At 39.9% G+C, this 26,732-nt stretch overlaps 2 protein-coding genes across 3 annotated transcripts in view; one reads left to right on the top strand and one right to left on the bottom strand.

Moving 5' to 3' along the window:
* LOC144510214 (WAS/WASL-interacting protein family member 3-like) overlaps nt 1-19,235 on the top strand; it is a 91,719-nt gene extending 72,484 nt beyond the window's left edge. For both annotated transcript variants that reach the window (XM_078239712.1, XM_078239718.1), the window contains 3 exons: nt 376-576; nt 6,130-6,231; nt 17,323-19,235. In XM_078239712.1, coding sequence (XP_078095838.1) covers nt 376-576; nt 6,130-6,231; nt 17,323-17,363 — 344 coding nt within the window. In that variant the 3' untranslated portion in view covers nt 17,364-19,235. The remainder of the gene's footprint in view (nt 1-375; nt 577-6,129; nt 6,232-17,322) is intronic.
* A 5,451-nt stretch (nt 19,236-24,686) lies between these two features.
* The window catches only part of LOC144503665 (secernin-1-like), an 84,008-nt gene continuing 81,962 nt past the window's right edge, over nt 24,687-26,732 (bottom strand). The window contains exon 9 of the mRNA XM_078228370.1: nt 24,687-26,511. The gene's annotated coding sequence lies outside the window, so the exon portion shown is untranslated. The remainder of the gene's footprint in view (nt 26,512-26,732) is intronic.

Below are 26,732 nucleotides of genomic sequence, written 5' to 3'. Positions count from 1 at the left end.
CAAAAGCTGTTGAGCCTAGTTTAATTGAAAATTTGAAAGCCAAGGCTATTAGACTTCTGTTAGGCAAGAGTATTAAGAGTTATGGAACCAAGTTGGATATATGGAGTTAAAATACAAATCATGGATGAACTAATGGTGAAACAGGTTCTTGGAACTGAATCATCGACTTTTCTGTCTATGTTCTTTTTAAGTCACTTTCAGCTTTAACAGAGGTGATTATCTAGCTTATCCTGTGAATAAAAGTATTCTGATGGTTGAATTTCTGTGTACAGATATGCAATCAATGTACCTATAAACTCTAACATTTATTCTCAATTCTGTTGTGTTGTTTTGATCTTGCACATTAGTTCACATGTTAACTTTTCTGTCTTCTAGGGCACAATAGCGGTGGAAAACTAGCATCACCCCCTCTTCCGCCAGTCAGATCATCCAGTACAGAACTTACAAGCAGAAACCAGCATTCACCACTCTACTCTGTTCCTCCCCCTCCCCCTCCCCCACCCCCTCCCCCACCACCACCACCTTTACCACTTAAAGTTCGACAAGGACTTTCTAATGCACAGCCACCAGTTTATGGTAATTATAGAAAATGTTTTACCTTTAAGCAGTGAAAAATATCATAATTCAATTGAGCCTTAAACTGCAATTCTTACTTTTTGCTTACGAATGTAAAAGCTAAAGGTATTCCCTTAAGTACTGCACCATTAGGTGTCCACCTGGATTATATTTGGGAGTGGGACTTTAACCCACACTATTCTGATTCTGTGACAAGTATACGATTACTGAGCCAGAGCTGACACCAGGATGACTACTTAATTTGCAGTTAGATGGGACTTGCAGCAGAGCAAACACCTATCTCAAGAGTGCTGATCATTTAATTTAAATATTAATATGGGTTCTGCATATAACATTCTGCCATAGTAGTGTGCACTCATTTGAAATGGGTAATAATTATATTGCAGGTGATGGGAGACATATTTTAAAGCAAAAAACTTGCAATTACTATCTTTAAAATATTTCAAAGCACTTCAAAAGCCAATTAATTACTTTTGAATTATATACACTGTTGTGTAAGCAACAGAGCAGCCAGTTTGCATACATTATGGTCCCACAAATAGCAACAAGATAATTGATTAGATCATCTATTTTGAGATAACGTTTGAGGGATAAATGTTGGCCAGGACACCGGGAAAATTTGCCTGTTCTTCTTCATATAGACCTATAGGACCTTTTTATATTCAGCTAACTAGATAGTTAGGGTGTTGATTTAATGTCTTAAGAGAGCACCTCTAACAGTGCAACCTTTCCTTAATGCTGCACTGAACTGTTAGACTTGATTATTTACTCAAGCATTGGAGTGGAATTCAACCCATCACATTTGACTTAGAGGTGAGAGTGCTACCTCCAACCCAAGTTGATAAAGTCTTAAATTTTTCTTTTTACTTTTGGCTGTTAGGTTCTCATGAGCATTTGTGTAAAGGTGACTAAATCTCATTTAGCAGGAGGGCAGTTAGTGCCAATGGAGGTTTTTCTTCTCAAAGGAAGCTAAGATGGCAGACATATTGGCAGCACTTAGATACATGAAAACCTGGCTAACCGTAATGTGGGAATGTACCATGATCATTGTACATCATGCTGTCTGTGGCATAGTATGAATTAAGACATGCCATAGTGGATAATAGCCAATTAAACCTGGGTGCACCTGATCAGGTGCCACTACCATATCTGGAGAAATTGCCACACACCTCAAAAATGACATTATGAGGAAGTTTGTTTGTCTGATCTGGGCCAGCTGTGACATCTGCTCTGAGGATATCTATCTACAGCTATCATACAGCTTAGGATTGCCAAACCTAGTGATAATAATGGTGAGGCATAGCCTGAAACTTATCTTTAGCTCTTAGCAGGCATGCTAAAGTTCTGATCTGTAGTTTCATGTGACATAGCGAAGTAGCATAAAGCACTATCATCGCTTGAGCAATCATCAACAGGGGATTGGGACTTGGTTGCCATGTCACTTTTTGCAGACCTATATGCCTGAACAAAGATTGGTGGAAAACAGGATAACAAGATAAAACCATAAAGAGTTGGTAAATTGGTTGGTAAATTGATGGAAAAGGTCCTCAGGGATGGGATTTACGACCATTTAGAAAGATGCGGATTAATCCGGGATAGTCAGCACGGATTCGTGAAGGGCAAGTCGTGCCTCACAAATTTGATTGAATTTTTTGAGGAGGTAACTAAGTGTGTTGATGAAGGTAGGGCAGTTGATGTCATATACATGGATTTTAGTAAGGCGTTTGATAAGGTCCCCCATGGTCGGCTTATGATGAAAGTAAGGAGGTGTGGGATAGAGGGAAAGTTGGCCGATTGGATAGGTAACTGGCTATCTGATCGAAGACAGAGGGTGGTGGTGGACGGAAAATTTTCGGACTGGAGGGAGGTTGCTAGCGGAGTGCCACAGGGATCAGTGCTTGGTCCTCTGCTCTTTGTGATTTTTATTAATGACTTAGAGGAGGGGGCTGAAGGATGGATCAGTAAATTTGCTGATGACACCAAGATTGGTGGAGTAGTGGATGAGGTAGAGGGCTGTTGTAGGCTGCAAAGAGACATAGATAGGATGCAAAGCTGGGCTGAAAAATGGCAAATGGAGTTTAACCCTGATAAATGTGAGGTGATTCATTTTGGTAGGACTAATTTAAATGTGGATTACAGGGTCAAAGGTAGGGTTCTGAAGACTGTGGAGGAACAGAGAGATCTTGGGGTCCATATCCACAGATCTCTAAAGGTTGCCACTCAAGTGGATAGAGCTGTGAAGAAGGCCTATAGTGTGTTAGCTTTTATTAACAGGGGGTTGGAGTTTAAGAGCCGTGAGGTTATGCTGCAACTGTACAGGACCTTGGTGAGACCACATTTGGAATATTGTGTGCAGTTCTGGTCACCTCACTATAAGAAGGATGTGGAAGCGCTGGAAAGAGTGCAGAGGAGATTTACCAGGATGCTGCCTGGTTTGGAGGGTAGGTCTTATGAGGAAAGGTTGAGGGAGCTAGGGCTGTTCTCTCTGGAGCGGAGGAGGCTGAGGGGAGACTTAATAGAGGTTTATAAAATGATGAAGGAGATAGATAGAGTGAACGTTCAAAGACTATTTCCTCGGGTGGATGGAGCTATTACAAGGGGGCATAACTATAGGGTTCATGGTGGGAGATATAGGAAGGATATCAGAGGTAGGTTCTTTACGCAGAGAGTGGTTGGGGTGTGGAGTGGACTGCCTGCAGTGATAGTGGAGTCAGACACTTCAGGAACATTTAAGCGGTAATTGGATGGGCACATGGAGCACACCAGGATGATAGTGGGATAGCTTGATCTTGGTTTCAGATAAAGCTCAGCACAACATCATGGGCCGAAGGGCCTGTTCTGTGCTGTACTGTTCTATGTTCCATAAGTACGTGGCATAACTTATGGTTATATAGCTTGCATACATTATGGACCCACAAATTGCAACAAGATAATTGATTAGATCATCTATTTTGATGACAATGTTTGAGGGATAAATGTTGGCCAGGATACTGGGAAAATTTACCTGTTCTTCATATAGACCCATAGAACCTTTTATATCCAGCTAACTAGATAGTTAGGGTGTCGATTTAATGTCTTAGCTGAAAGATCGCACTTACAAGCTACTAGACACAGAGACATGTAACTTAGTCTCCAGGATTTTCAAGATAGCATATTCAGCCAAGAAGAATATAGGATATTGACACAGGTATAGAAAAGGCTGGTCAGCCAAAGATGCTCGCACCACATTTAGGCACACACTATAGCATACTTCCCCCATCTCCAGCTATACCAGAGACACCATTGATACAAAATAATGTCTTTTCCCAAGATATGTGCTCTGTCAGCAGCACCTCTACAGGAGTCCATTAGAAGTTCTTTGGCCACAAAATAACAAAAATACAGAAACAAACTATGCAACACCAATAGTACTAAGGGAGTTTTCCTCACCAGCTGTGAGGACTCATTGAGCCATACCCCCAACCTCTACACCAGTCCCTGCAATGATGCTATTCATTTTAGCCATGATGAGAGTAACGGATACCACATACTATATACCACCATTATAAATGCAAGGGTTATAAGAAACTTTCAGAATTTTTGTTCCTCACTGATTCACTCCTCATTAATTGTCTCCAAGCCATTTAACATTTCATTCACTCATGAGCAATGTTCTACTGCCACCTTGACCTCTGATGCTATGTTATTCAGCTGACTTCAGTAAATTGGAAGCAAAAAATACAAAAGCAAAATAACTGCAGATGCTGAATATCTGAAGGAACAAACAGAAAATGGTGGAAATACTCAGCAGGTCAGGTGGCATCTAAGGAGAGAGAAAGAAAGTTAACATTTCAGATCAACAACCTTTCATCAGATCAAAAGTACACTTAATCCAGTGTAAACAGTACTAACATTGCAAAATCCAAGCTTGTGATTGATATAAATTTATTTCATTAATCAAAATAAGGAATATAGAACATAACTCGGAGTTGGAGTAGGCAATTTAGCTCCTCGCGCCTGCTCTGCCATTCAATCGAATCATGTCTGATCACCTCTCGGCCTCAATCCACATTCCTGCCCATTTTCCATAACCCTTCAACCCATTGTGAATTAAAGTCCTGTCTATCGTCTTCTTAAATTTACTCAATGTCCCAGAATCCACCGTACTCTGAGGTAGTAAATTCCACAGCTCCACGACCATTTAAGAGAAGTAATTTCTCCTCATCTCTGTTTTAAATCTGCCACGCCTTATCCTAAACCTCCTGTTCTAGATAGCCCGACAAGAGGAAGCATCCACTCTATGTCTTACTTTGTCAATACCATTTATCTTATATACCTTAATTAGATATGAGCAAGGACATTATCTTAAAACTATATGAAATGTTAGATAAGCCACAGTGCTGTGTACAGTTCTGATCACTAAGTTACAGGAAGGATGCGATCTCATTAGAGAGGGTACAAAGGAGATTAATGAGGATATTCCCAGCATAATCAAATTTAGCTCTGAGGGAAAGTTTGGTAGGGGTGGGGTTGTATTCTTTCGAACAGAAGAGGCTGACGCGAGATTCAATTGAAATGTACAATATCATGAGAGGCCAATATTGAGTTGATGGGAAGGATTTATTTTTCATAGCAAAGAGGTCATAGCCAGGAAGCATAAACTTAAATTTAAAGTAATTGGTATCGGATTAAAAGGGAGTTGAGGAGTAATTTGTTCACCCCGATTGTGGTGGGGGTCCAGAAATCACCTCCTGAAAGGGTGACGGAGGCAGAAATGCTTATTGTATTTAAAAGAATAATTGGACATGCACTTGGAATGATATAATCTCCAGAACCAAGAGGTGAAAATTAGGATTAGGTGTGATATTTCTGTTTTTGGCTGGCACAGACAAGGTGGGCTGAGTGGCCTCCTGCTATGCTGTAAATTTCTATGCTTCAATTATTTTCTTGACAATTACATTTTCTAATAAATTTCAAGTAATTTATTGAAAAGTTGTAGAATCGTAGGTTAAATTGGACAATTTATTAATAACTTTTGCAAGATTTATTTCTCGCTGAGCTTCAGTTTCCATCATAAAAATATCGACACTATTTAGGGAACAGTTCAGCCTTCTCAGAGCACAGTTGATGTTGCACTTCTAACTATAATACTGATTATGAAATTCTACAATAAATGAAAGTTGGACCTGCTCCTGGAATTCAAAGATAGGATTTCAGCAAATATTTTTCTTGAAGCTTTAGGCTGCGTTTATAACCTCTTAACATGAAAGTTAAGAATATTGAGTGAGTTTATGGATTGAGAACCAACATTAAATAAATTAAGAAATATAATTGGATTGATTTTACATGGGGTTAGTGGTTTCCGATCAGTTGCTGTAACATATCTTGGAAACAGCTGAAGAAACAGCGGGTGATTGGGGAACCCCCAAGTGGGAATTCAATCCTGATACCTTTTTGTGAAATAACAGTATTATAATTTAAAGTACATCTGAAATATTCACTTTGATCAACGTTAAAAAATGAGTTAGATAGTTTCTTATTTAGTGGTGATGTCCAATTGTTTGCATTCCACAGATGACTTTGAGTCAAAGTACAATTTTCATTCAGTTGAAGAGCTTCCACCTCCTGATGAATATAAATCGTTTCCCAGGACATATCCAAGCAAGCAGCCCAGAGGTGAGCCCATCACTTCAATTCAGGTTAATGATGAATAATTTTAACCATTTGGTAGGAAGTTGATGCCATCAGTCGACTTCAAATGATAGTGAAATTGGGTAGGGTGTAAAATGGTCAATTAGTTTGATTATTTCAGATTGTTCACTGGGTTAACTTAAAATTAGTCCTTATGTTTTTCTGTGTATAGTTTTTAAATTATAGGATGAGATTTTCCAGCTCCCCGCAGGATATCTTCCAGTCCTGCCAGTGTCGATGGGGTTTTGCATGCCCAACATCCTCCGCCACTGAGGAACGCATTGTGGGGAGGGGGGTCACCATTGGCAGGACTGGAAGATCCCACCAACAGGAAGGGCTGAAAGATTTTGGCCATATAATTTTTCTTCTGCAGAGAAAAAGGAATGATATACAGTCAAGAGAGATGGTGCAAAATGAAGAGTTTAATGTTCCTGTTAATGTACCAAGTAGTATAATGTAGGCATGTTTCTGAGACTGATGTTTGTGAACAGCTATGGTCATGCTGTCTGCTTGTGCTCTTGTGTTTGGGAAAACACAGATCAAAACATTGTCATCAACCAAGCTGATGTTATCTGCAAGGGTGTCTCAACTTGAAACATCGGTTTGTGGTGACATGAACCAAGCTGGTATATGCAAGAGTGTCTCAACTGGAAACATGTTCGTGTTGGTGTATAGTGTTGTTTTAGGATGGTGTGAGGAGTCACGTGAAACCCCAGAGAATAACCAGCCCAGTCGTTGTGTGACAATTACTCTTTATTACATGAAAAACAACCATCTAAGGCAATTAAATACATGAATTACTAAACACACAAAGTTTATATAGAAATTACTTCTTGTTCAAAAATATGTGATCCCTGAACTCCTAAAGATTTTGCCATTCCCAAACCACATCCAAATTAAATAAATCTAAAAGTCAAATCCAGCTTCTAGTTACCACACAGTACCAAGCGGATGATCAAGTTGGAAAATGTCTTTTGCTGGTCCAGTGAAGATATTTAAACAGCCTTTACAACCTTGGTTGTAAGACTTCTTAGATGTTAAACTGGCCTCTCAGGCTCTTAAATGTTGCAAGACTGCCTGCTTCTGCAGGTGCCAGCAATTATACTCCGCACTCTTTCTGATTCTCCCTTCTGTGTATTTGGGGTGTCTGCATCTCTCACATTCTGTGACTCTTGAAATTAACATGTGATCGCTCAATTGTCTTGGTGATATACCGTAAAGATAGACGGTGCAAAATGAAGAGTTTGATGCCCCTATCATACTGCACCTGATGATAGGTCTATTTACACTTGATTCTGTCTGGATGCCTACTAATCTCATTACTGGGAAAGGTTGCATCTCATCAGCCCCTTTGAAAACTGGCTACTGCTGTCACTGGGCAGGTTTTTTTTAACTTGTTGCTGAACAGATCAGATCATATCATATCATTCCTTGTAAAATTCTTGATCCTGCTGTAACTAGACGATACATGACAACATACACAGAGCTATATTCATTGTCCCTGACTGCCATGAAAATTTCTGTAGTCGCCTTCTTTCTAAATGTAATGTTGATAAACTGGGTACTTTTTAAGGTTTAAGAAGATGTTTACACCAATAACTGTTTATGCTGCAAATTCATCAGTCAATAGTCCGATTGTTACCACTGATAGCAAATACGCCACAGATTGCTTTGATCGGATGGGGTGAGATGGGTTGGAAAGGTTGTATCATGTCAGCACAAAATGTGCTTTATTGCTGGAGATTTACAGAATTGACCAGGAACAGAAAGTTGTGAATTAGACTCAACTTCTTCTGTGGTGCTCAATGAGATAAGAACATAGTTCCGCATTTACCATATTCACCAAGCATCAATACTTTAAAATCAAAATAGCAACATTAATCACTTTCTCTTAAACTTTCTCTCATCCTTAAAAATGCATGTTACTGACTGAGCAAGCTAGTGGAACTTGGTGACATCATGGTGAAGCCTATGTCTCCTTGCACACACAGTTTATTGTAAGGGCCAGACGGAAGGAATTAAGAATGGATCTTAAGTTTATTTGATTCCTTCCCAGTACGAGGGTAGAGAGGGGAATTGAAGCACTTCCACCATCATCTAGGCCATCTAAATATAGAAGTTTTAGGTTTATAGTCTTTATCTTTCAGCACCATAGCTATCTTTGGAATATATCTTTTATTAAAATTAGATGTCCAGTCTCATCAAGCTAAAGAAAATTTGTACTGGGAAATTGAGCAATTTAAGCATCTGATTCTTAAAACTTTGAAATTCACTGATTAACCTTTCCAATACAAAATGAGTGTATCTCGTATGACCCTGCCAGCTACTTAAGATTTGTATCATGTATTAGTCGAAGACAATTACATATGGAATGATCAAGCAATATTTCTGAAACTACATACTTTCCTGCTGTCTGGGTCAGTTTCTGGGCCACCTGTCTGAGCTGATGCTGGTAAAGTGATGAGACCCAGACCACCAAACAAATCTGCTTTCCCGCCGGCAACTATTGGCTGGCGAGCCAATTAGTGAAAATGCATCACATGGTTGATTTTTGTTCATTTGTTTTATTGCTTGCCAAGGTTGTTTTATACATGTTAAAAAAAAGTGATGTTCATTGGTTGCTGGAGCCATTTTAGGTATTGATGAAACTTGCTGTGACTCACGTTTCCAGCCTGTGCAATATTGAAGTTTATAATGTTACAAAATAGGCACAGAGATTCTCTGTATGAAGTAATCTCTACTATAGACACTGAGCAAATAGAGAAGAAAACTCCCTATCTTTGAATTACTAATTCAGGGACACACTGAACAGTAGGGATTTAATATTTAATAAACATAATACTTCACTAACATCGATAATTCATTTTTATTTGTGTAAGTTTTAGAATGCAGAATGCAAAATTTGTTAATTCTGAAGACAGGAGTGGGGGTAATAATGAATGATTAATATGTGCCAGTTGCAGGAGCGATGTCTGCTCATTATTGTGCGTGCAGCCAGAATGACCTGTGACCTTAAGTGGTTTCATGCCTCAGCAGGGGGTCCAAATGTGTCTGACGATAGCACCGCTTAAAGCTGGCTTGTATCCCTTAAAGCCTGCCTGCATGTGTTTAATTGGAGGTGCATTAAGGCTGGAGCAGATGCTGGAAATCAATCTAAAACTGATTCTGACCTGAGAAAGACACACGAGTAGCACATCATGGGAGAGAACAGGCTCTGAGAGTTTCTAACTCTGCATTTGAGGCTTCAGATTGAGCAGGAGTGATGTGCTATATTCACAAGAGGCACTCTGGACCAACAATGAGAAGGCAATATGACTGGACAGCCAAGGATCAGGTCCTGAGGACCTGGATGCAAAAGTGTTACAAAAAATTCATTATTTCGGCTAAGTGGTCAATATCAGTGAATGCATCTTCAAATGCCATATCCCACCAACTGAACCACATAAATAATTTAAATTTTCTGTTGAAGCAAGTGTAAACCGTCTGACTTCTGGGCGTCCTTCATTCTGCTGAATGGATTGAGCTCCAAAATGGCAGTGCTGGAGTCAAATCAGCATTACATTGCTCCCCTCCCCACAGGCACTGATTGCTGTGCACAGTGCCGTCATCAATATGATGTCTGGCATGACTTCAGCAGAAGGGCACGTGCACAGGCATCACTTTGGAACTCTCAGGTTTCTCACAGCACCAAAAATAGACCCTACACATCTGAAATTTCCATCAACAGTAAAAAAAAAGCCTTTTAGAACAAACATATAGTACTTTGGACAGATTATAAGCAGCCTTTTATCATCAATGATGTCACACTCAAGAGAATCTTCTCCACTTCAATTATTTCAGGTGTCAGGACAATATGCGAGAGGTTCTCTTTGTGGCACAATCAAACAAGATGGCCAATTAACAAGCAGGCTCTGTATTTCCCATCTAATTAAGCACTGCAGGCAGGAAGTCAGGGGGGGGAGATGATACTGGCAGCCCCACAGCCATTAACTTTGAGCGGGACATTAATAGACTCAGGTCGAGACTTCCGTCCAACCTAGGAAGGAATCTTGTCTTAAAGAACTGCCAGCTGTATAGTCCCAGCATTGCCAGGCTTTAGTGGTGACCACTGCAGGGACGACAGCCAGTCTCCAGCGAAGAGGAGCTAATGGAGCCATACTGAAAGTAAGTATCGGTGAGCAGTAAGGAATGACAAGCAGGCCCCAGAGAGGGGAATTGGGAGGGCCAGGTTTGAAAAGCTGGGGATGCTGGTTTGAAGGTGAAAGGGTGTATAACCTTGGGCAGGGTTGTCTCCAACTCAGACCTCCCAAAGGAGGTACCCATCTTGCCTGACGAAGTTGCCGAAGTGCCTGCTTGGTGCAGGTTGCCCCTGCGGTGGACAAAATAATGGTAGGTGCAGGATGAGGCCTTTACATTATCATTAGTTGATCACTGAAAGGCCTAAATGGGGTCAAGGGCACCAAGGGTGGGTGGGCTGGACACCCAAGACTCCACTCCACATAACTGGTTGGGGTGGGTGGATAGGTGAAGCGCAGGCCATGTTGCATTTTCCAAACCCCGCCCCCCCCCCCCCCCCCTGTCGCCACCTATTTCTTGAGCAGACACATACTACATTATATAAGCCTTCAAACTTGCTGACAGGAATGGTAAAAGTTCACCCCATAGTTAGCTCATCAGCATAACTTCAGGGATATAGCTTGATGATGCTGGTCAGCAGATGGAAATTTCAAATTGCGTATAAGAAAAATTTAAATGAATGGTCACAAACAGAACCTAATAAGTGGACCATATTTCTGAAAGCCTTCAGAGAATCTCAGCAGACATATCTATTATATATTATCTATGTTAAGGTGAGACGTGAAGGCTCAGTTAGGGCACTTGAGAGTTACAAGTTAGCCAGGAAGGACCTAAAGAAACGTTAAGAAGAGCCAGGAGGGGACATGAGAAGTCTTTGGCAGGTAGGATCAAGGAAAACCCTAAAGCTTTCTATAGGTATGTCAGGAGTAAAAGAATGACTAGGGTAAAATTAGGGCCAGTTAAGGACAGTAGTGGTAAGTTGTGCGTGGAGTCTGAAGAGATAGGAGAGGCACTAAATGAATATTTTTTGTCTGTATTCTCACTGGAGAGGGACAGTGTTGTCGAGGGGAGTACTGAGATGCAGGCTGTTGGACTGGATGGGATTGATGTTCATAAGGACGAGGTGTTAGCAATTCTGGAAAGGGTAAAAATAGATAAGTCCCCTGGGCCGGATGGGATTTATCCTAGGATTCTCTGGGAGGCTAGGGAGGAGATTGCAGAGCCTTTGGCTTTGATCTTTGTGTCGTCATTGTCTACAGGAATAGTGCCAGAAGACTGGAGGATAGCAAATGTTGTCCCCTTGTTCAAGAAGGGGAGTAGGGACAACCCTGGTAACTATAGACCGGTGAGCCTTACTTCTGTTATGGGCAAAGTATTGGAAAGGATTATAAGAGATAGGATTTATAATCACCTAGAAAGGAACAATTTGATTAGGGATAGTCAGCACGGTTTTGTGAAGGGTAGGTCGTGCCTCACAAACCTTATTGAGTTCTTTGAGAAGGTGACCAAAGAGGTGGATGAGGGTAAAGCGGTTGATGTGGTGTATATGGATTTCAGCAAAGCATTTGATAAGGTTCCCCATGGTAAGCTTTGGCAGAAAATACGGACACATGGGATTGAGGGTGATTTAGTGGTTTGGATCAGGAATTGGCTAGCTGTAAGAAAACAGAGGGTGGTGGTAGATGGGAAATATTCATCCTGGTGTTCAGTTACTAGTGGTGTACTGTTTTGGGGCCACTGCTGTTTACATTTTTATTAATGACCTGGATGAGGGCGTGGAAGGATGGATTAGTAAATTTGCGGATGACACTAAAGTCGGTGGAGTTGTAGACAGTGCGGAGGGAAGTGGCAGGTTACAGAGGGACATAGATAAGCTGCAGAGCTGGGCTGAGAGGTGGCAAATGGAGTTTAATGCGGAAAAGTGTGAGGTGATTCACTTTGGAAGGAGTAACAGGAATACAGAGTACTGGGCTAATGGTAAGATACTTGGTAGTGTGGATGAACAGAGGGATCTTGGTGTCCATGTGCATAGATCTCTGAAGGTTGGCACCCAGGTTGATAGGGTTGTTAAGAAGGCGTACGGTGTGTTAGCTTTTATTGGTAGAGGGATTGAGTTTCGGAGCCAGGAGGTCATGCTGCAACTGTACAAAACTCTGGTGCGGCCGCATTTGGAGTATTGTGTACAGTTCTGGTCGCCACATTATAGGAAAGATGTGGAAGTGTTGGAAAGGGTGCAGAGGAGATTTACCAGGATGTTGCCTGGTATGGTGGGAAAATCGTATGAGGAAAGGCTGAGGGGCTTGAGGTTGTTTTCGTTAGAGAGAAGAAGGTTAAGAGGTGACTTAATCGAGGCATACAAGATGATCAGAGGATTGGATAGGGTGGATAGTGAGAGCCTTTTTCCTCGGATGGTGATGGCTAGCACGAGGGGACATAGCTTTAAATTGAGGGGTGAGAGATATAGGACAGATATTAGAGGTAGGTTCTTTACTCAGAGAGTAGTAAGGGCATGGAATGCCCTGCCTGCAGCAGTAGTGGATTCGTCAACATTAAGAGCACTCAAATGGTTATTGGATAACATATGGATGATATTGGAATAGTGTAGATTAGAGGGGCTTTAGATTGGTTCCACTGGTCGGCGCAACATCGAGGGGCAAAGGGCCTGTACTGCGCTGTAATGTTCTATGGTCTAAATGGTAGGAGACTCAAAACAGAAGAAAAATTAAGGGAGTTTCTGCTGTAACCAAATGTCAGCATATCTTTAAGCAGAGCTTTCAGGTCTATCTGCTGACCCAGATTCTGGGAAGACTGTTGCCAAGATAGATGTGCCATGGCCTGCAGAACTGGTTTGTTTGACTAATCAGTATATTCGTCATCCTATTATGGCTTGATTTAAAGTGCACCACTGCAAACCTACATTCTGATTGGGGTGCACCCAAGCAATTTTCCAACATTCACCTATTTTCATGTCAAAGAACAGTACAGCACAGGAACAGGCCCTTTAGCCCACCAAGTCTGGTCCGATACAGATGCCTCTCTAATCTAATATTTTCTTGCCTCTACATGATTCATATCCCTCTATTTTCTGCCTATTCATGTATCTACCGAGATGCCTCTTGAATGTTGTTATAGAATCTGCTTCTATCACCTTCTCCGGCAGCGCGTTCCAGGCATTCACCACCTTGTGTGTGAAAAACTTGTCCCTTACATCTCTTTTAAACTTTCCCCCTCTCACTCTCAACCTATGCCTTCGAGTAATTGATCCTTCGACCCTGGGAAAAAGACTCTGATGATCCACTCTATCTAAGCCTGTCATAATCTTGTAAACCTCTCTTAGGTCCCCCCTCATCCTCCGATGCTCCAATGAAAACAATCCAAGTTTGTTCAACCTTTCTTCATAGTCCATATCCTCCAAACCAGGCAACATCCTGGTAAATCTCTCTGCACCCTTTCCAATGCATCATAGAAAGCTAGAAGATAGGAGCAGGAGGGGGCCATTTGGCCCTTCGAGCCTGCTCTGCCATTCTTTACAATCATGGCTGATCGTCCAACTCAATAGCCTAATCTTGTTTTCTCCCCATAACCTTTGATCCCATTTGCTCTAAGTGCTATATTTAGCCACCTCTTGAATACATTCAGTGTTTTGCAATCAACTACTTCCTGTGGTAATGAATTCCACAGGCTCGCCACTCTTTGGGTGAAGAAATGTCTCACCTCCGTCCTAAATGGTCTACCCTGAATCTTCAGACTTTGAAACCTGGTTCTGGACTCCGCCACCATCAGGAACATCCTCCCTGCATCTGCCCTGTCTAGTCCTGTTAGAATTTTATAAGTCTCTATGAGATCCCCCCTCATTCATCTGAACTCCAGCGAAAACAATCCTAACCTAGTCAATCTCTCCTCATACATCAGTCCCACTATTCCTGGAATCAGCCTGGTAAACCTTTGCTGCACTCCTCGAGAGCAAGAACATTCTTCCTCAGAAAAGGAGACCAAAAATGCACACAGTACTCTAGGAGTGGCGTCACCAAGGCCCTGTATAATTGCAACACATTCCTGCCCCTGTACTCGAAACCTCTCGCAATGAAGGCCAACATACCATTTGCCTTCTTTACCACCTGCTCCACTTGCATGCTTACCTTCAGTGATTGGTGCACAAGGCCACCCAGGTCCCGCTGCACACTCCCCTCTCCCAATTTACAGCCATTCAGGTAGTAATCTGCCTTCTTGTTTTTGCCTCCAAAGTGAATAACCTCGCATTTATCCAAATTATACTGCATCTGACATTGATTTGCCCACTCACCCAACCTATCCAGATCATTCTGAAGGATCTCTGCATCCTCGTCACAGTTCACCTTCCCACCCAATTTGGTATCATCTGCAAACTTTGAGATGCTACATTTTATTCCCTCATCCAAATCATTTATATTACGAATAGCAACATCCTTCCGGTAGTGTGGCGACCAGAATTGTACAAAGGCGGCCAAACCAGTCTTATACAGCTGCAACATGATTGTCCAATTCCTATACTCAACACCCTGACCGATTGAAGGCCAGCATGCCATATGCCTCCTTGACCACCTTATCCACCCGAGTTATCACCTTCAAGGAACTGTGGATCTGCACACCTAGATCCCTCTGTATGCTAATATTTCTAAGGGCTCTACCATTTACTGTATACTTTCCTTCTGCAGTAGACCTTGCAAATCGCATCACCTCACATTTGTCCAGGTTAAATTCCATCTACCATATTTCAGTCGAGATCTCCAGCCGATTTATATCCTGCTGTATCTTCTGACAATCCTCCTCATTATCCACTACTCCCCCAATTTTTGTATCATCTGCAAATTTACTAATCAGACTTCCTACATTTTCCTCCAAATTATGTATATAAATTACAAACAACAGAGACCCCATCACTGATCCTTGTGGAACACTGCTTGTCACAGACCTCCAGTCAGAAAAGTACCCTTCCACTGCTACTCTCTGCTTTCTATGCCCAAGCCAGTTTTGTTTCCATCTTATCAGCTCACCTCGGATCCCATATGATTTCACCTTCTGTATCAGCCTGCCATGAGGGACCTTAGCGAAGGCTTTACTAAAGTCCACGTATACAACATCCATTGCCCTGCCCAATTTTTCTTGTCACTTCTTCAAAGAACTCAATCAAGTTTGAGAGACACGATCTCCCCTTCACAAAACTATGCTGCCTATCGTTAATAAGCCTATTCTCTTCCAGATGAGAGTACATCCTGTCCCTAAGAATCTTCTCCAATAATATACGCACCACTGATGCAAGGCTCACAGACCTGTAATTTCCTGGATTGTCTCTTCTGCCCTCCATAAACAGAGGAACAATGTTAGCTACTCTCCAATCCTCTGGTACCTTGCCCGTGACTAAAGAGGATACAAAGATTTTGGCCAAGGCCTCAGCAATTTCTTCCCTCGTCTTTCTGTATTCTGGAATAGACCCTATCTGGCCTGGAGCCTTGTCCACCTTAATGTTTTTAAAAACCTCCAATACCTTCTTCCTTTTTATCTCAACATGTCCCAGAATGTCAACATCCTCTGATCACTGTTCCCAAAATGGTCCCCCACTGAGACATCAATCACCTGTCCAGGCTCGTTTCCCAGAACCAGGTCTAAGCTAGCCTCTTCCCGAGTTGGACTATCTAAATATTGCCTCAAGAAGCACTCTTGGACACACTGAATAAACTCTGCTCCGTCCAATACTCTGGCATTAAAGGAATCTCAGTCTATGTTAGAGAAGTTAAAATCACCCATTACAACAACCCTGTTGTTTTTACATCTTCCCATAATCTGCTGACATATCAGTTCCTCCACTTCATGCTGGTTGTTGGGAGGTCTGTAGTACTGTTCCTGTTCCTGAATTCTACCCATATGGCCTCACTGCATGATCCCACAAAGGTATCCTCCCTCGGTTTAGCTTTGACATTCTCCCTAATCAGTAAAGCAACATCCCCACCTCTTTTGTTACCTTCTGTATCTTGTCTGAAGCATCTAAATCCAGGAATGCTAAACTGCCAGGCCTGCCCTTCTTTCATCCAAGTCTCTGTAATTGCCACAACATCATAGTTCCGTGACTCAAAACGTTAGCTCTATTCTCTCTCCACAGATGTTGTCAGACCTGCTGAGTTTCTCCAGCATTTTCTGTTTTTGTTGTTAATGTCACCAGTGTTTATTTCAACTTCACTCCTGAAGAACAGCATTTACCTGCATTAATTGTATCCTAAAGTGTGAAGTGTTCACTTCAGTCATATATAGATGTAGATACACAGATATCAATAGTTAGGCACAACGATTAATGGTACTGTGAGAAGTTGGTAAATTTTATCTCATCGGTCAGGGCTGGATTTCAATCTAAATTCCAGACAAGAAAGATTAGTGACATACCTCGTCCACCATCCAGTTTCTTCTATACTGTGGACCATTGATTTAATATGCAATGCAACTTGAATTTCAATGGTTAAAAGCTTCCAAAGTTGGAAAATGATTGGAGAAATCTTTTGACAGTATCATCAATAACATTGGAGAAAGAACAACATCCATTAATAAGAGGCAGAATTGGGGTTTCTGCAGTTTTACCCCCAGCTTCCTGGTGACTATCATGGGTCACTGCTGGTATGCACAAAGTAAGAAGTCTCACAACACCAGGTTAAAGTCCAACAGGTTTATTTGGTAGCAAATACCATAAGCTTTCGGAGCGCTGCTCCTTCGTCAGATGGAGTGGAAATGTATGCACAAAGGCCAGTGTGGAAATACTGTATTGTTGTAGTCATTACTTTGTGGTAAGAAGTAAGCTTGATTGTGACATTGAGCTTGGTTGAGGTTTTGACATTCATAGTGAAGTGTTTATTTAACTGCTAACTTGGCAATTCTATACCATTTGCTAATCTTACTTGAACATAACTTGGAGAATGTAGTGAAAATGAACTATGATTTACTTCATAATTATTTTTTAAATGTCCTTTCTTCCAGGTAGCCAAAAAGGTCATTGGGCGCCAACACCATTAAGATGAGTTTTCATTTCATTGCTTGAGACGAGGGTCCACATTTTCTATCAGTTTGAAGAACACATGTGAAATCACTGAAGGAAGATTTTTCTGTCATGAACTTGTCCCATCAATAAAACGAAAACAGAATGTTCTTCAGATACTTTGAAAAACTGACTTTCATGATTAAGTGACAAAGGTTGTTTCATTGTTAATTACATTTTACTTGAGCAAATAGCTTGTTTCATTATGAATTATGTAATTAAACAAATAATACTATGTAAATGCGCATTTTCAACTTTTAAAACTAATTAGAAATACTATCTGAAGCTAGGAAGGGTGATTTTAGATTGCTATATCAAAAATATCTACTAACATTTTAGCTAAACAAACTGTAGGGTAATCTGAAACAAGTAATGTGGACAATATTAAATGTTACTATGGATAAGAGGTATTTTACTTAAGTTACAACTTACTGTTTCATGGCTGACAACTTTTTAAAAATTGTATCTTTATTTTCAGGCAATAGTTTTAAGTCAATGACGACTTGATGGAGTCAATCTAAAAGATTGGCTCACTAATTTTGTCTGTCTTTATTCTTTGATCGATTGGGAATTAACCCAAATTTTCATTTCCCTTTAAAGGGGCATTTTTCAATTTGTATGGGAAAATGCTTTTTGGTTGTTAATGTACTGCAGTTTTGTTACCAGCAGGGAGCACTATTACACATGGTTAAATACAAAGGTTTTGTCGATGTCCACAATGGTTAGATTATAAATTTGGAGGGGAGTATAATTCAGTTAAAGTTACTCATCCAGTCATTCTAATTTGTTTGCTGGTATCTTAAACAATTCACTTCTCTTCCAGTTTTAACTATTAATTAATGTTTAACAAAGCAGTTAAGATGTCACAATTGTGTGATGCTGTGCATCCATACCTGCTTTTGTAATTGAATGTACTTCTTGCAATATTTGTATGCAAGATGCCATTGCCCAATGAACTGTCTCATATTGTTACACTCTCACACATGCTGAAAAAAATCTACAGCCTTTTACACACTTGTGATTGTAATTAGTTTCACAAACCTGGCTTGATTTTACTGAATTAGTCACAGATGTAGGTTCATGGGCAAATTAATGGAAAATGCTGCAGCTGAATTCTAACACTCACTGCTCCACCACAGGCTGCACTGTGGACCACACCCCTTCCCCACCGCCACCTAGTGAAATCATTTGCTGTAATACACTGCAAAAGGCACAATAATAAATGGATGTTATTTATTTTATTCACTTTCACTTCAGGTTTACTTGGACAGATCCTCTCAGATCAGGAATACCTCAGCAACTCTTCTTAATGACAGACTGCACTGAACACCTTTATTTTCCCTATCAGCTATGTCAGATTATTTATTCTATAGCATTGTGATAGATAAAAATGTATAAAATTTGAATTTTGGCCATTCATATGACATGAGAACTAGTCTATGAATGTCTTAGAACCATTCTTAGTTTCTGCCTGGATATGAAATGAATTTCTACTGTAGATATCACAACTGTTCAAATTAATGCAGTGGACTTGGTCAGCCCAGGCTGCAGAAGGAATCTGCAAACCTTGCGTTCCTAATTTTGAAATCAGTGGAAATGTTTGTTTTGAGTTCCAACAACCTCAGTTCAAACAAAAGTTCTGTATTCACAAATGGAAAAATAGAATTTGGTGCATGCTAAATGCACCAAATTAAAACACTCCTATGTCACGGTGGTGCTCCTCCATCAGAATACCATCCACACTCCTGATCTCCATACTGACTAGATTTTCACAATAACTTCATTGCAGTGTTAATGTTAAGTCTACTTGTGACACTTATAAATAAACTTTTAATAAGATTTACTTTGTATACTATCCCTAGCAGTCTTGTCCTCCTCCTTTGTCAAAATGATTGGTTTCCTGGTTATGGAAAACCTTACACAGATTTCCACCACTTCTGAATAGCCTTTGCCTGGGGTCAATTATCACCTTTAGCAGTGGTAGTGGAACAGCAATCCATTATACACCCATTCTCCTGCCCTCAAAATCAGCAGAATGTATAGTGAGCAGCCACTTTGCTGTCACCATTATTGGTCCTTTTGAAGTAAGAGTCATCTCTCTTTGTTCCTGCAACTTCCGCGGCATCAGGTACTCCAAAGTGTTTGTTGGTACTAACCTGTCTGGGGAAACCAGACTTTAAACCAATCTTTAAATAGCTGGGAAGTAGCAAAGAATTGCCAGCTTTTTTCTTTAAAAAAAGCACAATTGCATTGTAAAGGATCTGTTTTGTCTTTTTTTTCTTAATTTCCCTTGTTAGCACTAATCTAGGCACGAAATATGACAAAAACACATTGGAAACTGCAAAGTCCTCTTCACCAACCTCTGACAAGCAACAACCTGACATAGCCATGGAATTACATCTTTCAGCCAATAGCTCAGACCCCTCCATCATCATCTCTAGGTATGTCCTGCCCTACCAGCAGGACTGATCCACCAGACGTGGTGGCACAGTGGTATATAGTCAAGAGGGAATGGTCCAGAGAGTCCTTAACATTGACTTTGCAATCCCATGAAATCTAATGGCATCATATCAAAAAACACGGGCAAGGAAACCTCCTGCTAATTTCCCTCAGGTGGGGGAGGACAGTAGTTGGTAAAGTACACCCTCAAGTTGAACTAATGCTAAAAATGGCACAATGACTTCTGGGTGGGGGACTTCAACACCCATCACTAAAGTGACTTCGTTGCACCACCACTGATGAAGCTGGCTTGAGTTTTGAAGAATACAGATGCCAGATTGGGCCTATGGCAGGTGGTGAGAACACCAAGAGGGAAAAAACTATTTCATTTTCAGCAATACACTTGTTGCTGATGCATCTGTCCATGACAACATTAATAGGAGTGAGCATCACATTGTGGCAACTTTGCCACAAGTACAAAGTGCTTCAACATTAAATCTCAATTTGCCTATTTTTAAACTGGAAAATAAGTTTCCTTGATATAGTTTCTGACGAGGGATAATATTCAACAGGAGCCATTTTACTGGTTTACCTTATGTTGCTGAATACCCTTTATTAAAAGATTGTAGATTATACACACTGTAGTTGAAGGATTTAATATTTAAGGTGGTGGGGTGGATAGGATGCTATTCAAGTGGGCTGTTTTGTCCAGTATATTGAGCTTCTTAAAAGTTGTTGGAGCTGCACTCATCCGGGCCAATGAAGATATTCCATTACAATTCTGTCTGATGGATGGTGGAAAGGCTTTGGGGCATCAGGAAATGAGCTATTTGCCACAGAATTCCCAGCCTCTTGCTTATTCTTGGCAGCCACAGAATTGATATGGCTGGTCTAGTTAAGCTCCTGATCAGTAGTGACCTCTAGGATATTGATGTTGGGAATCCAGCAATAGCAATGCTGTAGAACATTGAGGTGGTAGTTAGATTCTTTGTTGGAGACAATCATTGCGTGGCACAAATGTTATTTGCCACTTATCAGCCCCAACTTGAATATTCAGTTCTTTGTCAATGTGGTAAATTCATTGTTTTACTATCTGAGAAATTGTGAATGGAATTGAACACTATGCAATCATCTGTAAGTATCCACACTTCTGATCTTGGGAAGACTATTGATGAAGGAACTGAAGGTGGTTGGGTCCAGGATACTGTCCTTTGGAACTCATGCAGCCATGTGCTAGAGCAGACATGATTGGCCTCCAACAACCACAGTCATCTTTAAGTTTGACTTAAGCCAGTGGTGTTTATCTTCCTGATTCTCATTGACTTCAAAGGATATGTTGATACCACATACACATGTTGCCTTGATGTCAAGGATAATCATGCACCTCGCCTTAGGAATTCTGCTCCTTTATCCATATTTGGAACTAGGTGATAATGAAATCTGGAGCTAATGACGGCACGGTGGCAGTGGTTAGTACTGCTGCCTCACAGCACCAGAGACCTGGGTTCAATTCCCGGCTTGGGTCACTGCAGAGTTTGCACGTTCTCCCCGCGTCTGCATGGGTTTCCTCTGGGTGCTCTGGTTTCCTCCCACAGTCCAAAGATGTGTGGGTTAGGTTGATTGATCATGCTAAATTGCCCCTTAGTGGTAAATGCATGGGGTTATGGGGATAGGGCCTGGGTAGGATTGTGGTCGGTGCAGACTCGATGGGCCAAATGGCACTGAAGGATTCTATGATTCTAAGAGGTGGAACTCAAACTAGGTATTGGTAAGTGCTACTTGGTAGCACTATTGATGATATCTTCCACCAATTTACCGAAAATCGAGAGTAGGTGATGGGTTGGTAATTGGATTTCACAATGGTTACAGCAGAGGAGGCTATTCAGCCCATTGTTTCTGCAAGATCTCCAAATAAGCAATTCACCTAGTGCTATTCCCATGCTTTCTCAGCATGACCCTGCAGATAATAATCCAATTCTGTCTTGAATGTGTTGATTGAACCTACTTCTATCACACTTTCAGGCACTGCTTTCCAGATCTTAACCATTCACTGAATAAAACATTTCTCATATCTACATTGGATTTTTTTGTCAAATATCTTAAACCTGTATTCTCTGATTCTCGATCCTTCCACCTATGGGAATAGTTTTTTCCTATCTACTCCATTCAGACACCAGATTTTGAATGTCTCTATCAAATCTCATCTTAAGCTTCCCTTCTCCATGGAAAACAGCCCCAACTTCTCCAATTTACTAGCGTAACTGAGGTTCCCCTTCCATGGGACCATTCTCATCAATGGTCCTGCTTTTTGTGGACAGGACATAACTGGGCAATTTTTCATATTGCCAGGAAGTTGACAATGTTGTAATTGTACTGGAGCAGCTTGTCTAGAAGTAAAGATAGATCTGGAAAGTGGCAGCCTTTGACCCATTTGAAAATTTTTATGATACACAATGAACATTACTTACCACACGATTGAAGGATATGGTGTATGAATTTCAGTGCCGATGCGATGATAGTCAGCAGTTGGTAGGTGAATACATGTTTGCCCAGATTACTAATTTAAGATTAGGAAGTCTTGCTGAATATATTATGGAATTCATACCATCTAATTAAAGTTAGTTACAAGTGGCATCAATATTGCTTAGTTGATGTTAAAACCAAAATTATATAGCAGGTAGATCTTTCAAATGCACAATGTGTACGAGTTAAACTGACCTGAATCTTTATAGGAATGGACTCAAAGTAAAATAATTTTAGAGAAGATAAATCAAGACAAAATAGTACAAAGCTATGTACTGATTATTAAAAATGAAAAAAAATGAATTTATCACTTTAATTAGGACAAAGAGTATTTTAAAGAGTACCTTGAGAAGCAAGTGGCTAGCAAGAACTGCACAAATTGTTATGCCATATGGTACTAGAAATATATAGTTCCAAAATATCTGTACACTCCATTCCACGCATGAGAGAAGATGTTTGCTGGGGAACATGTATGCTGGAATTTAGAGATGAAACAGAATGTGAAGGATACAGTTTTTTTTACACAATGTTGGAGTGCCTGAAAACTGAAAAGGACACAAAGTTAAAATAGGGGGAAAGAACTGCAGTGTTGAAAATATAAGATAGAAAAACAGAAAATCTGCTTCCTACTATGCTTAAATGCTATGGTTAGGAAACTCTGGAGGCAATTCTCTCCCATTTGTCTGCATACATACATACAGCTCAGGCAAAGGGACTATTCAAGTTTCCAAGATTTACAAATGTCGATCGAAGTAATTTTTTAAAAATTGGATCGAGTATTCAATTTACAATATAGCTACTGAGAGATGGTTAAAAGTCAAGCTGTACAAGCAGTACATTATTCATCTGTGCCAGCTGCAGACTGGACTGCCACTCACAAATCAGCCTCTACAGCCACAACAGACAATGTTCAACCTAGAGGTGATATGCACCCTGGGCGCAATCCATCATCCCGTAAGATGGATGGATACAATCACATATATCCCATCAATCATCAATACTGTCAGCATAAAAGTTGTCTTCGTTAAGGTACAAAGGAAAATACGATGTTTTTTTTAATCCAAATTTGCATGGATAGAATATTGATATGATTTTATTCATTTAGTCATAATACTTTGCAAAAAGAATTGACAAGATAAATCTTCTATTGTAACAACATTTGAAGCAATTCTTCACTTTACAGATTTATTTTTTATCGCAATGATATATTTGCATTGCACAAAATAGAAAAGTAGAAATTTTAGATGTTTAAAAATCTGTAAGTGAAAATAATGAGCTTTGTTTTATGGAAAAAAATGTACTGACTGACTGAGCAAATCAATGATGAACATGCATCTTGATTCAAGCAATTCCCAACGTGATTCAGTAACCAGACTCCCGAGGGTTCCAGCTGAGCATTCAAGACTAATTCCCATGTAGTGAAAAAGATATACATTAAGTAACTCTACTACAAATGTCAATAGACTAGTCTCAGAAAACTTCCAAAGTCAAATGTATGGGTCACCTCATATGATGGAGTAGGAAAGATTTCCTATCACTGTAGATTAAAATAAAAAAAGTATCAATACTTTAAGAAGTTTTGTACTTTCTTTTGCTCCTTCACATCTTTACTTTATGACTTACCACTAGAGGACGTACAAGAGCAGACAGAAGTTACTTCCAAGTTTTTCCTTCTCTTGTGGTGAAACTGCTTAATTCTCATTCTCTATAACAGAAATGTTGCATTTGGTACATCGTTATTACACAACAGCAATGCTGGATTTAGTACAGCATTGTGCAGTATTGTGCATTTACATGGGAAATCTCGAGTACAAACTTGCAGACTACAACATAATACTACACCAAGGTGCTCATTACAGAGAAACTTTTAGCGACAGACTGTTCCACTATTAATCATCTTTTCATGTTTTGCAATCCCAAGAGTGATCCTGCAAACATACTGAGCCCCTAATGAGTGAATGCTGGAGTGGTGTTCTGTGGCAGAATGGCATATTTTGTTTTAAAGCAATAAAATGAGGCAATAAAAAGGCAAATACCAAATGAGTATGAAAATTATCTAAAAGGTTTAGAGAATGTTTATCTCCAACTTATAGTTACTGGGTTTAGTTTGTACAATAAATGTTGGCAAAGTTCTCTCATTATCAAAGCTGGCATATGCTTTTCAAATGTGAACTACTAGAGTGCCTTAGATAATCCTGAAACGTATCTGGATTTGACAGCTAGTTATAGAAATAGTTATACAAATCTTTGTATGAACAAAAAAAAAGGCTTACAATGTAACAGAACCTTCCACTGTCCATTGACCCAGGAGATGTATATATGCACAGGCACAATGCAAGACATTGAGGTTTTAATCAGTTTATTATAGTTATTATTATTCTCTGCACATCAGTGTTCTGTCAAAGGAAACACAGGCCAATTCACACCATGGTTGTTAATAGAGAATGTGATTCTGACATCAGTTCTAGTGAGGTGCTGAAATTTCCACCATCATGAAAGACTTCAATAGTTAACAAATGAATTGGCAGCCCAGAGTAAACATGACTAAAGAAACCAGAAATCAAACCAATTTCACTGCAATGTCCAAACAGAGCATTTAATCTTGCCACACAGTGCATATTCTTCAGTGTCACTATGCATAACTTGCAGCTACTGATTATAAATACAGGACTCACATCTCAACATATGGTACACAATACATAATATCTAGTGCAGCCTCCCAAGTTATGCAACAATTGAAAAAGTACTGATCATGTAGCTGATTACAATTAAGTTATGAGCCAATGTCAGTTAACTATTGTCCAATTGGGATTGACCAATTAAAAGCGTTGACACAAATTTGCCCAATATATATATTTTAGTTAATGATTAAGATGGAACAAATTTACAAATCTGTAATCAATTTAATTGCTACAAAGTCATCTTGAGTTATTACAGGATTCAACTCATAAAATGTTAATGTGATTGAAACAATGTAACTTGGGATAATTGGGATTGAAAAGCAGAAGACTGATGGATATCACCAATTGTGCTCGACTCTTAATTACGTGATACCAGCTGATAATTCAGCATCACTCTACATCAAGAAGAAAGAATTTGTAACTGAGATAGGTGATCTGAGTATCTTTTTATAAAAGCAAAGTGAGGAACTACGTCTACCATGTTTTCTTGGACAGGAACAAAACATTAAATACAAAATAAATCTTATTAGAATCAACTGGACTTTATCAAACAAAGGCCAGTACAAAGTCCAAGCATGCAGTGAGATACGCAAATACCAACCAGTGCTAATAAGTGTGTAATGAGAATAAAAGGAAACAGAAGGTCATTTTCTTTTTTTGTGGAGAAGAGCCTCATATTTGCTGCAAGGAGCACAAAGCTGCAGTCCAGGAAAAACAAATTAGAAAACAAGAAAATATCCTGACTGCATCGCTCATGGAAACAATATAAAGGAACAAAGGATAGTTAGACGTGATATTTAAGGGTGTAAATGCATGAAAATCTTGATATCGATTGCAGGAGCAAAGCTTGAACAATTTACGAATGTAGAGTCCAAAGTTCTGGAGTTTTTATTCATGTTCGAGTCCCATTGCTGTGGCAGCTGGGATATATTGAGGGACACAAGACTCAATTGTTATTAATTGTAGTGAATTATAAGAAATTCCACATCAAGTACATGCCGAGGCACATCAAAGCACAAATTGTATGTTAACCATGGACAGAAATGAAGATCTGTCCGAATTAAGTTTGACAAGACCTACCACAAACAAAATTAGAAAAATACCGTACAATCATGGCTCAGTGTAGATTACTCCATGCCATGTTTCTTTGTCACCTGGCTATTATTCTTTATTCAATTAATGATCTTGAGGAATGTAAATGCTACCATTACAAACATAAAGCATGTAGAAGATCCTGCTTTATATCAATCTGCATGCACACACTAAAAAACAATCACTGGCTGTTTCCTATCGCTAGACACAAAAGTTAGATAATACACAACTGGATGTATGAAGTTTTCATTTCAGCGAGTAGCTGAGACATCTGGAAAAGGAGACCAACCAAGCAAGAGTAAGTCTTTGCTTTCATATTTCATTTGAAGAGACAATCTTTTATCTTGAAGAACTCTCTTGCCTTTTTCCACAGAGGCTGACAAAGACTGCTAGCAGCTGCAAAAGAAAAAAAAGCATATAGAACATAATAAAAGTTAGGGATATGGGAAGTCCATTGAGGCTCATCCTTCTAGTATGATAATTCTCCAATGTTGGCATCCAATTATGTTTTGAACAACAAGAATACCTTTGGTTGAGTATCTCGTTATATTTATCCAAACATTTGTTGCTCTTGTAGTAGGCATTTTCTTCATAATGGATGAAAATTTACTTTTCAC

The sequence above is a fragment of the Mustelus asterias genome, chromosome 2, assembly GCF_964213995.1.
Source record: "Mustelus asterias chromosome 2, sMusAst1.hap1.1, whole genome shotgun sequence".
Lineage (NCBI taxonomy): Eukaryota > Metazoa > Chordata > Chondrichthyes > Carcharhiniformes > Triakidae > Mustelus > Mustelus asterias.
The sequence above is the reverse complement of the archived record's forward strand: the minus strand, read 5'-3'. Positions and strand labels throughout refer to the sequence as shown.